General features: G+C 29.4%; 1 protein-coding gene across 1 annotated transcript; it reads right to left on the minus strand.

Annotated features, from left to right (window-relative positions):
* Positions 1-6,398: 6,398 nt before the first annotated feature.
* On the minus strand, positions 6,399-8,203 carry LOC126671025 (heavy metal-associated isoprenylated plant protein 35). The gene is made up of 3 exons (XM_050364714.2): positions 8,004-8,203; positions 7,806-7,881; positions 6,399-7,635 (listed from the first exon to the last, which is right to left on the minus strand). Exons 1-3 carry the CDS (start codon positions 8,118-8,120, stop codon positions 6,695-6,697), a joined length of 1,134 nt encoding a protein of 377 aa, XP_050220671.1. The 5' UTR covers positions 8,121-8,203; the 3' UTR covers positions 6,399-6,694.
* Positions 8,204-17,037: the final 8,834 nt, after the last annotated feature.

The raw sequence follows: 17,037 nt of genomic DNA on the forward strand, positions 1-17,037 counted from the left end.
AGAATTTGACGTAAGTTTCTGTATCTAAATCTACTTGTTGGAAAATAAAATGCAACCAAAATCCAGTATATTTATGCCGCTTATTGATATTTAAAATGTGATCGTTTCTCTGGTTCTTATAAATGAACATTTCATATAAGTGGATGAATAAGACTGATAGTTCATATAAACTTGAAATGTTGCAGTATTTTCAATTATGTGAGACTGTTTTCTTCTAAACCAACATAAGTAGTTGGGCTGAAAATGATATGCATCTAGTTGAACTTATGAAGTATTTATATTCAATAAATAGACCAGGTGTTTTTAAGCACTTAAATGAAGAAAAACTAATCAAACTCAATCTCGTATATTGAAGTGATCAACAATCTGAGTACAAACTCATTTAACTGGGTTTTTGATATTTGAGGCACCCAAATTTCCGGATCAGTGCCTCTTTCGAAAATAATTCCGAAAGAGTGTCTGGACCCACATGTTCCGCATTCTAAAAATGCGGAACATGAATGCGGAAACCACTAATTTGGGTCAAAATTAGTGGTGTTCCGCATTCTAGGAATGCGGAACCCCACATGTTCCGCATTTCTAGAATGCGGAACATGTGGGTCCAGGCACTCTTTTGGAATTAATTCCAAAAGAGCCACAACAATGGAAATTTGGGTGCCTCAAATATCAAAAACCCCATTTAACTCTTAAATGAACAAAAACTCACCAAATTTGTTTAACATCTAAATTTATGAATACAAGTCCAACTTGATACAAACTATAAATTATACAGGTTTCATTGAAACTACAATGTGTTACATATAAATCCATTCATGATTTCTTAATCAAGCTCGCGTATGAGTTCGTTCGCGAGCTTAAACGTAATTGAGCAAAGACCATTAGATCAAATTCAATTTGTTTAAATAAATGAACATATATTAGAGTTTGGACTCGTTTATTTAGACTAACTAACAAACATAAATCGAGCTCTTTTGAGCCAAACTTCGGTTCACTTACAACCCTAATCATTGAGAGTTACATTTGTCCTAAGGAAATGTTTTTATGTTCTTGTAATAAAACTCATATTCCCAAAAAAATGGGTGTGCTTGGCTTGAGAATTGAGAATTGAGATATCTTTATCAAAAGGTATGTTGTCTTCTAATCCTCGTCCACGGGTCGGGGCAGAATTATTCTACAGCTAGGATAGGCTTCAGTTCAGGCTGACATCATAATTCTTTTAAAAATAAAGGTAGGATTTATAATAAACTTAAATCTATAAAGAGGTTAAACCAAGACTACACGAAGATAGTGAACTAAAAGTTCATTTCTTTAATTCCTTTGTGTGATATCTTCAGTGCAAATTTTCGTTTCCAACTAGAAAGGATCTACACATTCGTGTTCCATATACATAGAATTACCATTATTACAACAAATCGGAATTTTTATTAATATGTTCATTTAACAGTTTTTGAATTCAAATTAAAAGGTAATTTAATCTAGACCTCTCATGAGTTTTCTACTGATTAAAATAAGTCTTCAATGGGTTCAACTTTTCATGATATTCTGCAAAGCTTTAACTGAGACATAAACCAACAAAAATCTAAGGCATGTGTTCATTGAAATGCATCTTTTTCGACAGTAATGATCAGCCTCAATAGCATTTAGCATATGGTTCAAAACAATTGCTTTACCAATATCAAATAGGTCTATAGCTTCCTGTTACTAGGATCTAACTTTTGATGCGTGGACTTGGGGGGCGCGTGTTCCATTGAATTCGAACCTAACCGAGCGAATTAATTTTTTTTTTTAACCTAATCGAACTAAAATATTAAGGCACTAAAAAATTTAAACGGAATGCTATTTCAAATTCATTTGGTTATTTTGATTCGGTTTGCACTAAAATTTAATTAAAATTTTGCTATCCAAAAGCGAATTGAATTGGAAATCTATTTTTATAATTTCAACCGAAGCGAGTTGAATTTTTGGTTCGGTTCAGTTATTAAATTAGTCTACCAGTTCTGATTTTCTTTTCTTTTTTTCCTGCCTTTTTGCTGCTTTAGCTGTTCTTTTAAGTATAATCTTGTGTTTTGAACCATGAAAAGAAAAAAGAAGGTTAGGTAGCTATAGCTATTAAGCCAATGGTATTATGGTAATGTAAATTATTTTATTTATTCAATGATCATGTGTATGCATTATTGTCTATGTTAAGCCATGATTATTGGATTATCTTCTTCATTAACTATAGCACCTCCACTATCAACGGGAGTTGATACAAATGGTAAGCGGCTTGGAATCGTTTAAGCAAGATTTCAGGTTCGAGTCTTGTGAATGCAGAAAATCTCCGCTGGCAGACTCATCCACCATGTCAGGTGCGCGACGCAGCTCGGATCCGAATTAGTCAAGGCGAAACTCTGAAAATCGGATGTGCAACCAAAAAAAACTACAGCACCGCCACTCGTAATCATTGCGTAACTAACTGATTCTTATAACAGAAACTCGTTTAACTATGCTTTTGTAAGCTGCTTGAAGCCTTGACTATGTAAAATTTGATAAGTGCTTAAAAATTTATATTGTAATACATCAGGGGTAAAAAATTTAGATTTTTTCATTCTTTAAATTAAAATGTTCAAAAACGTTTTTTTATTAACTTTAATAAATACTAGCTATTTTCTTTCTGATAAATTGTTTTAATTCTAATGTATCTATCATGAATCGTGTTAAAAAGGATATGCCAGCAATTAGAATGGCTTGGAGAAGAAGATAGATTAAATTGAAAGAATCAGATTCCTTATTGATATAATAGAAATTGCTAGTAATTAAAAGATATGAATATGCACAAAGGACTACTCCAAGACCAAGACCTGATAAAAAAAAAACTACCATAAGATTTACTATTTTGTAAGGTGGATTAAGATTTTGTTTTCATTTAAAAATTAACTTTTTATCTGTTAGCTCCCTGAAGTTGTTACATCTTATCAGTAATCTCAAATTTTGATTAATTATTCCTATATAGATATTTCCGAAACTGATACATTTGATTTAATTGATAAAAATGATAAATTAAGGGACTAAATGATAAAAAGGGTAATTTTAGTATGTATTGTCCATTGCTATATGGTTTTATGACTGTCATAAAATTAAAATAATATTTCATGGAAATGAGATTAAATACATCATGTATCGCTGAACTTTTAAATTATTTATTAAAAAATACTAAATATCCATTTATTTAAAAAATAATCAAATTTCAATATTTATTTTAGAAATGTATTTTTAATATAATTTTATTGATGTGACCATCCAAATTAGAATATTCAGATAATATTTGTTATGTCCTCAATCCATTTATACGTAATGTAAGTTAGTATTCATTTTTAAATTAAAAATATAATTTGATAATTTTTGCCGACGTGATAAATATTTTTAATTCATTTGGCCACGTCGGTAAAATTAGATCGAACAAAACTTTTCTAAAATATAATTGAAAATTTGATGACCTTAAAAAAAAAATATTTAATATCTCTTTTATAATAATATAAATTTAGTGATTCAAAGAATATTTAACCCTAAAATCTGATTGTACAATGAATTGGGCTACAACTCTGAACCCAACATCATAGTAAAGATTGGAGGAGAACCACATTGTCCCAATTCCAATATCTTGGCATTAGTTAAAAGAAGGCCTAATGTCTTAAAAACCCCCCGACCTTTTAGCCCTTTTTCAATCATACCCTGACGTTGAAAATTTGTCAATTTTACCCTATTTTACATTTTTGTGTTTCAATTGTACCCTGAAAAATTAAATTAACGTCTTTTGCGTTTGGAAATTTGTTTAAAACATTCTCCATGTCTCGCATATATTAATTGTATATTTTTAAAATTTATTTAAATTCAGTTAAATTAATTAAGAATTTAAATTAGTGTTAATTTGATTATAGTTTTTAGCTAGTTTTTAAAAATAAAGGACTTATTTGTACTTTTTTTAATAAAAAATAATTTAATTTCATGTTTAGACTTAATTAATTGAATGATTTCATCATTTAAGTAAAAAAATTAACAACAATTAAAATATTGGGGTACAATTGAAAACGGAAAATTCAAAAGTGGGTAAAATTGATAAATTTTCAACGTCGGGGTGGAATTGAACAAAGGTTTAAAGGTGAGTGGTTTTTGAATGATTAGGCCTTAAAAGAAAGCATTTTAATCATGCAATGTACTAATACTTATTAAACTGTATTTTTTTCAAGTATTTATTTAGTTAAAAGGGACACTTCATTATGAAGAATAAGAATAAAAACAATACATGAGATTCTCATTGCTTAGAATGTCAAATGACCTTGTAGTGGCTAAGAGAATATAACCCATAAAGAGCTTTCTAGATATTGAAAGAAAGAGGAAATGAAGGTGTTGGTAGCTTTTTTGTTTATTTTAGAGGTCCTTGCCCTTCTGGACAAAGATATGACCCCACAAAATCAATTTATTTAAATTTATTGCAATAATGTAGAGAAATATCATTGGAAGGACACGTCAAATGATAATTATTTATTTACAAACCATTGGATTAGCATCAATTGTAACAATGAAATTGTGAAATTAACTAATTAATCATAAGCAAGATGGCAATTAAGAAAATAGATTTCAGACATGGTGTAAACGAACCGAACAGTAATCGAACTCGAATATGTCAAATTTGAGCTCGAATATTTATATAAATTTGAGTTCGAATCCGTATTTGAATCAATTTAAACTCAAAGTTGAATAATATGTAATTTATTTAAGCTTTACTTAAGTAAGTTCTACTCGAATGAAATAACCATAAAATATAAAATTCTACCGCTTAAAATGGCATACATCTACATACATCAAAAGAACAGTTATACCAGGGGAAAAGTACAAATACATACATGAAAATAATTAAAACGCACACTTCGAAGGAGTTTTTTTAATTAAAGTCTTAAATTAAAAAATTGAATTTTAACTGCTTGATAAGGATTAGAAAGGGATATACATATCAAACCTAAAACAAAAAATAAATCCATTAAACTCGAAGTTACAAATATTTAAAAAAAATCACAAAGAACAAACTCAATTTCATTTTCATAACCTGTTTTTTTCCCAAGTGACATCAAAAACTTTCCACATTGTAAATCAATCTTTCCAGCACAATGTGCACATTCATTAGTAGTTAGTGTCGCTAATTCCCAATCAAACTCTCCTTTACACATATGATATAGTATAATGTTAGAAAGATTTCAAGGGTCCTACAATCAAACTAATTAAGTGGTTAAGACAAAAAAATCACAAAGCATAATGAAACTTATATGTGGAGGTCACCTAACAAGTGTCTAAGTTAGGTCGAGTATTTTTTTGTTATTTTTTGGTCAAAATTCATTTTCTTCCATTATCACCCACCAAATATTTGCCACTTTTTTCCCTCTAACTTTTAGGAAGACCAAAAAGTCCGTTCAATTAAAAGACTGATCAATTTAATAATTAATTAATTGAATTGTTATTTTTATAACACAATCATTTAAATTATAAAACAATCAGTTTAACCAAAATCAGTCTAATCATATATATTAACTATAGTTTTAAAACTGTAAAATCACATCGATGGAATAATTGATCTATTTCTTCGACTAATTCAGTTAACTCGATTAAAAAAATAAAATTGATTCAGAACTATAAAATTTCCAAAAACTATACTCTTTAGAAAGTTAATAATTCAAAAAGTTAGTATGCATGAAATTGCTAATTACTTTACTTGGTTTACTAATCAATTTTTTATAAAATTATATTTTATTTTCAATTAAATAAATAATTTTAATAACTAACTTAACTAATTAAATTTAGGAATATAATCGCGTTTTTGTTTCAATTTGACTAGGAAAGTAGAGTTTAGACCTCATTTACTTCAAAGCCATATAAATATAATTTTCAGAAAATTTACTTCTTGGAAAGTTAATATACATGAAATATGTAATTACCTCTCACTTGGATTATTTACTAATTTTTGAAAAGCATATTCATTTTAATCAAATAAACTTTTAAAACAACAATATCCTAATATTCAATAATTAAATCGGAGAGATGATTGTATTTAGTATCAATTTAGGAAAGTACAATTCAATTAGATTTTTTGAGAAGTGATACTTCTTTTTCTTGATGAACTTAATTCCAACCAAGCGATACTTTATTTATATTTTCTCAGGAAATTCTAATAACAAAAAAAACCTAACCCTCAACTTTGCAGAAATAGAACAAAAAAAAATGTACCAATTAAAAAAGTAATGGTGAACTTACTTCCAATCAAACTATGCTTTAATTTTCTTATTAAAGATCAAAAAATGAACCAAAATTATCATAATTAGTACCACTTTCCATGCCATTTCTTCATATCACTAATCACTAATCACCAATTAAAAATTTACTTTGCACATATATCAAAAAGAGAGAGACTAACTTACAACTAATCTAGCAATACATGGCTGATATAAACTTTCTAAAACCAGCTTAAACGAGTCAAAAGTAGAAAATTAAAGCTAGCTACATATTCCCCCACTTGAAAATAAATAAAAAGCTAGTACACCTATTTTGTGATTTTACCATTCATATCTACACATGCATTAAAAGAAAAAAACAAATTTACCCCCTAGACTTGATTACTTATACAAAGTTCCATTTTGCTGGTGCCACAATTTGTTACCAAAAAAATTCACATAATTGAGCAAGCATTTGGATTTTCATCACTGAAAATCTCAAATGAATCTGATGGTTGTGATGGATATGAGTCCAGATCAGACGGTGGAGGTTCGCTTACTGCCATCCCGGGGTGCATATACGCGTATGAATACGATGGAGGATAAACCGATGCACCGTAGCTTGTAGTGGGCTGCATCGTATTGTAACTCACAGCGTATGCAGCAGGAGGTGGATAATAATGCGGTGGGTATTGATACACAGGGTGACGCGGAGGGCTATGATTGGCTGGATATGGAATGAAAACATGAGTTTGACTTTGACCTTGAACTTGACCTTGACTCGGTGATCCAGTGCCTGCTGGTGCATCAGAAGAACAATGTTCAACCTCATCTCCATTGTTACTATTATTATTCCCTTTATGCCCCTTCTTTTTCTTCTTTTTACCTCCGCTGCCACTGCCACCTCCACTTCCATTCTTCTCAGCATTACCCTCAATTTCACCGCCGCCTTGTGGCTGGCTACCGGCTACAAAGGTAACCGGTTGTTTAAGCTCAACCTTCACCTCCTTAAACTGAACACATGGCTTACCGGTTGCACCACCGCCACCGTCCGTGGGCTTAAAAACATGGACAAACTCAGTATTAATATCTTTAACGACGGCGGTTTCCGTCGCTTTAGATGGATCTTGAATAATTACTACTTCAGATTTAACGTTTTCTTTTTCTTTTTGGTTCGGTTCTTGTTCTTCACCGCTTTCTTGATCACTTTGTTTATCTTTATCTTTTTCTTTGTTCTTGGATTTTCCTTTCTTTTTCTCTTTGTTGTCAGCTTTTTCAGGCCACAGTTCTGCATGCTTCCCTGCTTTGACTAGCTTCTTCAGCAACGTTTCCGCCTCCACATTTCCGATCACTGTCACCTTTTGTTGTCTTAAATCAATCTCCGTCGCGTAAACACCTGCAATTAACAACGGACAACAATTACTTAGCTTCCGAAACGTTTCGGACACAGACACGAAATCCCGTGTCCGTGCTACCTAATTAAAGAAGAAAAACCAACATGCAAATGAAAGAAACATAATAAAATCAAGAAATTTAACGAAAGAAAGTAAATTATTTAGCAATTACCATCAATATTTGTTAATAATTTCTTGACTTTCCTTTTACAGCCTTCGCAGTGAACGGAAACTCTCAAGACCCATGTCTGAAAAACAGTTAAAATTGGATTAATTTATGTATGAAAGTTCAAAAATTTAAATTTGATTACAAAGATTTGTGTGTGTGTGTGTGTAAAATAAAGATTCTTTAGTACTAATCAATAATTACCTTGTACTTGAGAGGTGGTTCTTGAATTTCTTCTACTACAACTGGAGCTGTTTCTTTATTATTAGCTTCTGCAGATTTTGGTTCAATTTTGACTTCTGTTTTTCCTTCAGCGGCCATTGAAGGTTAGTTTGGTGTAGAGAGAGAAAGCTCTAGAAAGGGAGTGAGATAGAATACTTTAGAAGAAGGAAAGTGGGAATGAAGGATTTGAAAGAGGAGAATAAATGAAAGACATGCAAATAGTGGGGCCTCTTGGTGCTTCATGAAGTGGCAATAGTAAATATATTTTATTAGTAAACAAGTTTATATTATTAGTTTTATTTTTTTATTTTAAAATTACTGTCGTAAAAATTTCACCAACTTTATATGTTTTATGATTTTAATCTCGTTGTTTACAAACAAGAGATAGTCCGGTTAGCTTCACTTATATTGCACTTTTTAGAGGATGTGGGTTTGACCCATGCCTCTACAGCCAGTGGACTAAGCTAAAAAAATAAAATCCAATAATAATACTAATATTATAACTAACTCCTGCTAGCACATGCTAACTATATCTCAGATTAAAAAAAAATCGCGTTGTTTAAATATTATAATTTCATATATCAATTACTAATTTTTTTCAAACTGATGCACCGTTCAGAAATTCAGTAAAAATTGTTGAGTTGGCAACCAGAGAGTGACAAGTCAGAACCAACCGGATAGTGACACGTCACTGATTTTCACCATATTTTCACGTGATGTATGGGTTTGAAAAAAAATTGATAGCTGGTAAATAAAAATGACGATTTTTACACGGCTGTAAAATAACAAAACGTGTAAAATTAGTGAATTTTTATGACATTACCTCCATATTTTACTAAAGATACAATTTATTTATTTTTAGATTAATAGATACAATTTATTTATTGACGAAAAATCGACAATAAAAATCTTAATACTACCAACAATAATTCGAGTGGATATTGCAAAAAAATAGGAGCTACCGACTACTCTTCTTTTTAAATAATAATATCATGAGTTGTTATGAATGAGGTCCAATTATGAAACGACACCTTCAAAATTTCCACATTCAAACTTATCCTCATTCGAGTCGTGCAGGTCTTTTGCGAAAGGTAAAACTCTTACCCCAAATTTTAAACGGTTGCATTCATGAGTATAGTTTAAAACCCACGATCTCATTTAAGTTAAGAGAGCACATTAACCACCTACATGCGCTTTGAATTTTTTGAATATTATTTTTAATAAAAGGCCTATGTTAAAAAAGTCATTAAAATCCCATCTAAATAACTAAATAATTTTATACAGATATATAGGGTTAATTTCATATAAAATTACCACCCTTACGTGTTTTTTCATTTTAATCACATCCTTTAAAAAGTGTCAAATAAAATAATCACCTTTCATTTTTTTTGCAAATCTATCACGAATGTGAAAATTCGGTGTATTTCTGTTGACTTGACAACCGGAATCAATAAGAAAAGAGTAAGAGGAATGTATTTTGTATGTTAATAGGGCATCAGTCAAATTAAAACATTTATTTGTGAGAAAAAAGACATCGAATTTTACTCATTAATGATAGATTTGAAAAAAAATGAAAGATGGTGATTTTATTTGACACTTTTTAAAAGGCGTGATTAAAATAAAAAAACGTGTAAAGATGGTGATCTTATATAGAATTAACCCTATTAAATACTAGTATCTCTATTACACTAATTAAATTAAAAGAAAACAGTGATTTAAAAAAAAAAATTATTGTTAAAATTTATACTTGACAACTATTTTGAAATAAAATTAGTTTAAAAAAATAGACAAATATAAAAAGCATAGAGAATAATATAATATCATTCAATATAAAATTTAACAAAATTATATCTAATCTCGCTACGCATAAGTTTATAAATAAAAAATAATAATAAAATAACCTTAAACGTACTACAAATTTAGAAAATTGTCATTCAATTTATAAAAATTAATCAATGAACTATTTTTTTTTTAAAGCGCAAAATTATAAAGTTTAGGCGATTTATTTGTTCCGATCGGATTTCATACAAAATATTACCAGCTGATCTCAAAAAAATGAGGTTTCTTGCAGAGTCTTTATTTGAAAAAAAAATTATTATTAGTGGATGACTATTTATTTATTTTTACATGTTTTCTGTGCACAAACACAAGCAAAATATCTTATTAGTGCAAGAGATATGAATGTTCAACTAACAAAGCTATGCTTATTTACACCTATAGTGGCATTTGATACTTTTTTTTAGTAATTGTATGATAAATTTAAAATATTTAAAAAGACACTAAGATTACTGGCTCTTAACAAGCAGGAAAAAGAATTTGGAAAGCATTTGATACCTTTTGCTTAATGCTTCTTAGCTAGGAAGGGAAAGGTTATATTGCAATCTTTATATTAATATGTATAAATTAAACAACTTTCCAGTACAATAATTGATTAATGAATGGATATTAGTTTAGGAAATGGACATTATTTTAATTAGGTTCACTTTAAATCACTACAGCCTAAAAGAAAATTATCAAAGAATAATACCATGCATACTGCATAGTAATGTGTATACTAATTAATTAATTTTATTCATTTATTTAGACTACATTTTAATTCAATATGTTTTTTTCATAAAAAAAAAATCTTGAAACAGACTCATTTCAGCACGTTAGCCGTGTGACCTATCACATTATATCAGGCCCGGCCTTAAGCATAGGCCACTAAGGCCTATGCCTAGGGCCTCAAGTTTTTAAGGGCCCCATTTTAGATGGGGTTCTCTAAAAAAAATATATATATTAAATTATTTATATGTTTATTGGGTTTTTTTTAGTGATAAGGTGTTGGAAATTTTATATAAAAATTAATTTTATATTTAAATAATTAGTATGTTAAATTAAAAAGGCCCCCGTATTCCTATAAGATCTTATTAAAAATATTAAGCTATTTAAAATATAAAATGATCATTGGTTCTTTTAAAAATAGGTGTTGTAATTTTTATTTTAAATATTAATTGGAACCATTTATAATCAGTGTGCCAATAAAAATAATATATAGTTTATATATTTTTAACCGTATAGAGATGATCTCTCTTTATTTATTTACTTATTAAAAAATATATTTTATATTCTTTTATTGATAAATAGATATATTTTTTTAATTGTTTAAAAAAATAACGATTTTTAAAAATATATCAAAAATTCACTAAAAAACTACTAACGATTAATAAGTCTACCAATGATCTACTAAAAGCGTAATTTTATAAGAAAAAAGAATGAAATGTCATTTTTTTATATAAAAAAGATAAAGCAAGCGTATATTTGAAAAAATGTCAAAACAACCCGCCTAGGGCCTCATTTCATCTAAGGTCGGCCCTGATGATGATAATACCATAATAAATAGAGAAAATTACATGAAATCCCCCAAAAATCCAATTGTTTATGTTTATGACTCAAGAAAAAAAATTTAGCAAAAATCTCTCAATTTTTAAAATCCATTAACACCGGATACCTCATTTTATTTTATTCCTTTTCTAACCCTCACCTCACTTAAAGGTTAGGCTTTAAAGGCAAAGATTAAGAATAGCTGGTTTGGTGGTCAGAAAGGCAATGGCAGTGGTCGGACGGAAGACGGCGGTGCTCGGACCAACGCGCAACAGTCTCATCTCTCACCAATCTTTCTCCACTGCTCAATAGGCACCATTACCACTGATGATTTCTCAATTAATGTTTGTTCAGGTGATGTTCTTCTTTTTCCGTCGAGATCTCAGCTGCTATTTTAGCGAAAATCTGTTAATCCATCGACGCTTAAATTTCTACCGTTGATAGTTTCAATCCCATCAAGCTCTAAAGCTGAATCAAACAATAATTTCACCGATCATATGATATATTAGCAATTCAAATAATCATCTGCAAATTCACCGGTGCCGATAAAAAGCAGTGGATATGCAGATGAAAGAGTTACGAAGAAGCAGAAAAAGAAGAAAGCAGAGCTAAATTATATGGTTTCTTCACCGTTAAATAAATAAAACAATGAAATAGATGATTTAGTGAAAAATATGGTGGATTGTGATTTATCTTTTGAATTTGTTTTTATTTTCCGTTGTTTGTGTGGCGGTTTGCTTATTAAGACATAAGCTAGTCCTTTTACTTGATATGTCCATATCATTTGCTGTTGCTTTTTTCTTATCCAGTTGAGGTTTGGAATTTTGAATTTGTGATGTTGAAATTACATGAAACTAGTGAAATCTCCTTATATTGTGATTCGACCAATTAGTCCAAATGTTATTTGATACAATAAGCATTTTGTTATGATTGTTGTAATGATAGAGATATATTGTAAGATATGTACCTGTTTATTTCTATTTAATTCATGTTCATGCTTGATTTGCAGTTCATATAATTCAATTAGATTGAATACAACTTTGTTATTAGTGTTATATAGAAGCTTTAAAGTCATTCTTGATAATTTTAATTTTTTAATATAAGTAAATTAATATGAACTTAATATGAACTTAATGTGGACTTAATATGAACTTAATTTAAACTTAATATAAACTTAATATGAACTCGATGTAAATTTAAAATAAACTATTTAAAGTAAATTTTTTGTAAACTGATTATCAATTTAAAATTAACTTTGTCTAATCAAATTAACTTACTAATAATTCAAAAATAATGTTCTAAAGTGACAAATAAATCGAATGTAAACTATCTAAGTTTTCCACGATAGTCGGTGTAAACTTTATATAGAATTAATATAAATTTAAAATAAATTTAATGTCAATTTAATATGAACTTAATATAAACTTAATATGAACTCGATATAAATTTAAAATAAACTAATATGAACTTAATATGAATTTAATATGAACTTAATGTCAACTCGATGTAAATTTAAAATAAACTAATATGAACTTAATATACACTTAATATGAACTTAATGTCAACTCGATATAAATTTAAAATAAACTAATATAAACTTAATATGAACTTAATATGAACCTAATGTCAACTTAATATAAGCTTAATGTCAATTTAATATAAATTTAACGTCAATTTAATATCAACTTACTATCTAAGTTTTTCATAGTAGTCGGTGTAAACTTAATATTAATTCAAATTTAAAATAAATTTAATATTAACTTTCGAAACTATTTTCTTTATTATGCAACATTATCATAATAACCCAATTATATCTTTGCTCATATGGTAACTTATTGTTTATAAGTGCATTCATCTGATAATGAAGATATAGATACAATAATTTATATCTTGATTGCCATGAACATGAACAAAAACATAACTCTAAATGTACAGGATAAAGCAAACACTAAAAAGTTAAATAAGCTTTTGAATATCAATATAAAGGAAGCTGTTTGCCGGTGTGAAAACACCATAACGGCTCACGGAGGGAATAGTTATTTGGCTAAATTGACTGCATATATATATATATATAGTGGACAAGTTTTCATGATAATATTTTACGGAATTTACAGATGTAAGACATATATGGGTTGTTCATTTGAAACACCCACAAATAGCAACATCGCATAACTGAAATCTGTATGTACAATCAACATCATGGTTGGCCAAACAATCTGATTTTATATGATAAATAATTTTCATAACAAAACTAAAGTGAATGATACAAATTTGAAACTGAACAGCCCACAAAAAGATTAAAAAATGAATTACAGGGCAGTGATTTGCATCAAAAACAGTAACTGTAAAATTGCCATTTGGGTCATTAATGACCACAGACTGACCCACCTCTATGCACACAAACAAAAAATCTCCAACCTGAGGGTAATAGCGGAGAACAAAGAATCTTCAACTCTCGTCGGAGCTGGGATCGCCAGCTGGATTCGTCTATACGAATAGATGTTTGTTCATCTGCAGACGAACCAAGCTGAAGACGGACCCAACTGGGTTTGTCCAAAATGAACAGTCCGAAATCGTGGTTCTCTTCTCCGGCGAGGCGCTACTAGATGGAGGTGAGATGTTGGTGGAGGCTATGTGAGGTGGAGCGAGGGAAAATTATGTAGCGATCCAGAAGCTCAGAGCCGTATCGGCCACCGCCGTTGACCCGACAATCTCTATTGCGCCGTTGATCCTACCACCACCGCTGATCCGACCATCTCTATTGCGCCGTTGATCTGACCACTGATGACGGCAGTCCGAATACCTGACCGACTATTGAAGATTCAACCACCAACAAACCACTCCTAATCCTTAGCCTTAAAGTTTTCATGTATTCCGGCGAAGATTTGCGTAAACTTGTCTCAGTTGTAAACAAAATGAAGGACAACAGGTGAAGGTTAAAGATGTATTATTTCATAATTAATTCAGCTACTTTTGGGTTATGGGGGATTTATAAAAACTTTTTTGTATTTTTGAGAGATTACTGCTAAAATTGAAAAGTTGAGGTAAAAACATTAGATAGCACCATTTTTAGGAGATTTGTGTAAATTATCCTAATAAATATGTACATATTTTAATGGTGATATTACAATTTACGTTATGAGTTATGTAATTTTTTCTAAAAAAAAATAGCATAATTTTAATTCATTATTTATTATTTGTAACAAAGAATGTATATAAACTTAAAATTTTACAATAGGCTTAATGCATCATTTCGTTCCTAATTTTGTACTGTTTTATTCATCCGACTCTTTCTTTTTTAGTTTGACCTCTCTAATATTCCCACTCCTCTAAGAATTTACTTTTATATATATTGAATAAATTAATTTATTATTGACTAGTTATTTTAATCAGGCATAATCAAAATATTATCCACATTATTTGATTATGATGCAAAAATAGAAGGCATTTCTTTTATGTCGACTTGGCGCATGATAAAAATAATTAATAATTATTTTTAGTAACTTTGAAATATATCTAGTTTGTTTGTTTTAATATTAATATTAGGTTAAAAAATGTAATTTTTTTTGAAACAAATTAGTGTCATACTTCTATAGTTTTTTTTCTTACGAATTCAATAAAATTAATAACTTTTAAAAAAAAATTATACCAATTCATTATAAAGAAATATATAATTAGGGTAAATTTGAAAAGATAGTAGGATTGGGTAATTTGATTAAAGTTGGGCCATTGTTAAGAATTTTAATAAAATGGGCTAAAGCTGAATTTGGACACTGGCCTGAACAAATCCAAGATTGTTTGGGCCCAGTTCTTCCATAATCAGAGCAGCATACAAACTCCTCAACCCTTTCTTGGATCTTTGAAAATTTATTAGCAGAAGCACTTAAAGCTATAATCTCCAGTTACAAAAAAAAAGAATGTTATTAAGAACAAAAATTTATCTCCCCTCTTTTACCTCCTCTTTTGTTATTCTACCATTTGTGTTTTTGTCCGCCTCTGGATAGCACACATTTTTTTTATCTATTTACATTTTTCATTTTGAAAACAGATCAGAAAGTCGACGTTTTGAATGCAAAAGTTTATTTTTTAACATAAATTTTTTAAAATGACGTTGTTTCGTCGTATTGCTGTCTAAGTATTCTGTTTTTCCATGGCCGTGATAGCTAGATTTGCCCTGCATTTCAATTATTTTTTAATTAAAACTTCATACTCTAAAAAAATGTAAAACTTACTAGAAATATTTTAATTATGAGAATAAAATAAAAACTATTCTTTGATTGGACCAATCCTAACTGAATACTCCCTCCGTCCCGAAATGATAGTCATATTTTAAAACACACACATATTAAGTAATATAGTTATTATAGTTAAAATATTATAATTTTCCAATTATATCCATCATTATAAATAAATGAGACTTTATAAAATACTCCCTCCGGTTTTTTTAGTTGTTCATTTAGCAAAATATATTTGTCTCTAATTAGTTGTCTATTTAGGACTTCAATGTGACTTTAACTACTATCTTCCAAATTTACTCATCCCTAATAAATGTTCTCTATGTTTTAGTTTAAAAAACTTTTATTAACTAATAGGGCTATATTTATTTTTCCTTATAAGTTAAGACAAAAAAGCACTATCTTGATATATATAATTTTTGTTAAATGGACAACTAAAAAAAGCGGAGGGAGTAACTAAAAACATTAGATGATGATAGATAAACACAAGAGTGTATTAATGATTGTGAAAATCAATAAGTTGTAGCTATTTCTATGGTTTTCAAGTATTTTATTTAATAAAAATGAGTTTTTCAAGTATTTCACTTAGTAATATTTAAATTAAAGTAGTGTATAAATAAGGATAATGTGTGAATAAGTAAATGAAAAGATGAAGTGAACTATTATTTTGGGACAGATAGAAGTATCAAATGAGACTATTATTTTAGGACGGAATGAGTATTATCTTTTGATATATTTGTTAAAACTGCTGCATATCCGTAACTTAAAGTTGAGACCTCTATTTAAGAGTATAAAGTTAACTCCATTAGTGTTAAGAGTATAATTGTTCCACTTTGATAAAGTTGAGGATGTTTTCAGACTAAATGTTCAAAAAGGACTTATTTATTCTCCAAGATAAACAAGAGGGGCATATTCCTGCAATTGAGCCTTGTTTATTGAAACTAATGTTACTCCTCTTATGTTGTACTTTTCTTGCTGCTCTTGTTTTCTGTTTCCAAATTATATAAAATAATTAATGTGTGGACCGATTATTCTCACATGAGTGACCAAAAACCAGTCAAATTTCAAGGCATAGCAGTAGTTTACATGGTTTGACTAGGGGTGTAAACGAACCGAGCCGTACGCGAGCAGCTCGGTGTTCAGTTCGATAAGAGTTCGGTTCATGTTCGTTCGTATTCTAAACGAACAGAGTTCGAACTTGATTTTATGTTCGTTAATATAAACGAGCCGGACATGAACATAGTGGTGTTCGGCTCGTTTACATTCACGAACAGCTCGTATAAGAGTTCGTGAGCAAATTCGTGAACGAGCTCGTATATAATTCATGAACAAACTCGTTTAAAAACTCCATTAGGTGTCCGCGAACTAATTCATATTTAAATTACTTTATATAATTATGTTTCTCTCATATTCGTGAA

The sequence above is a fragment of the Mercurialis annua genome, linkage group LG3 (assembly GCF_937616625.2).
Source record: "Mercurialis annua linkage group LG3, ddMerAnnu1.2, whole genome shotgun sequence".
NCBI classification, from domain to species: domain Eukaryota; kingdom Viridiplantae; phylum Streptophyta; class Magnoliopsida; order Malpighiales; family Euphorbiaceae; genus Mercurialis; species Mercurialis annua.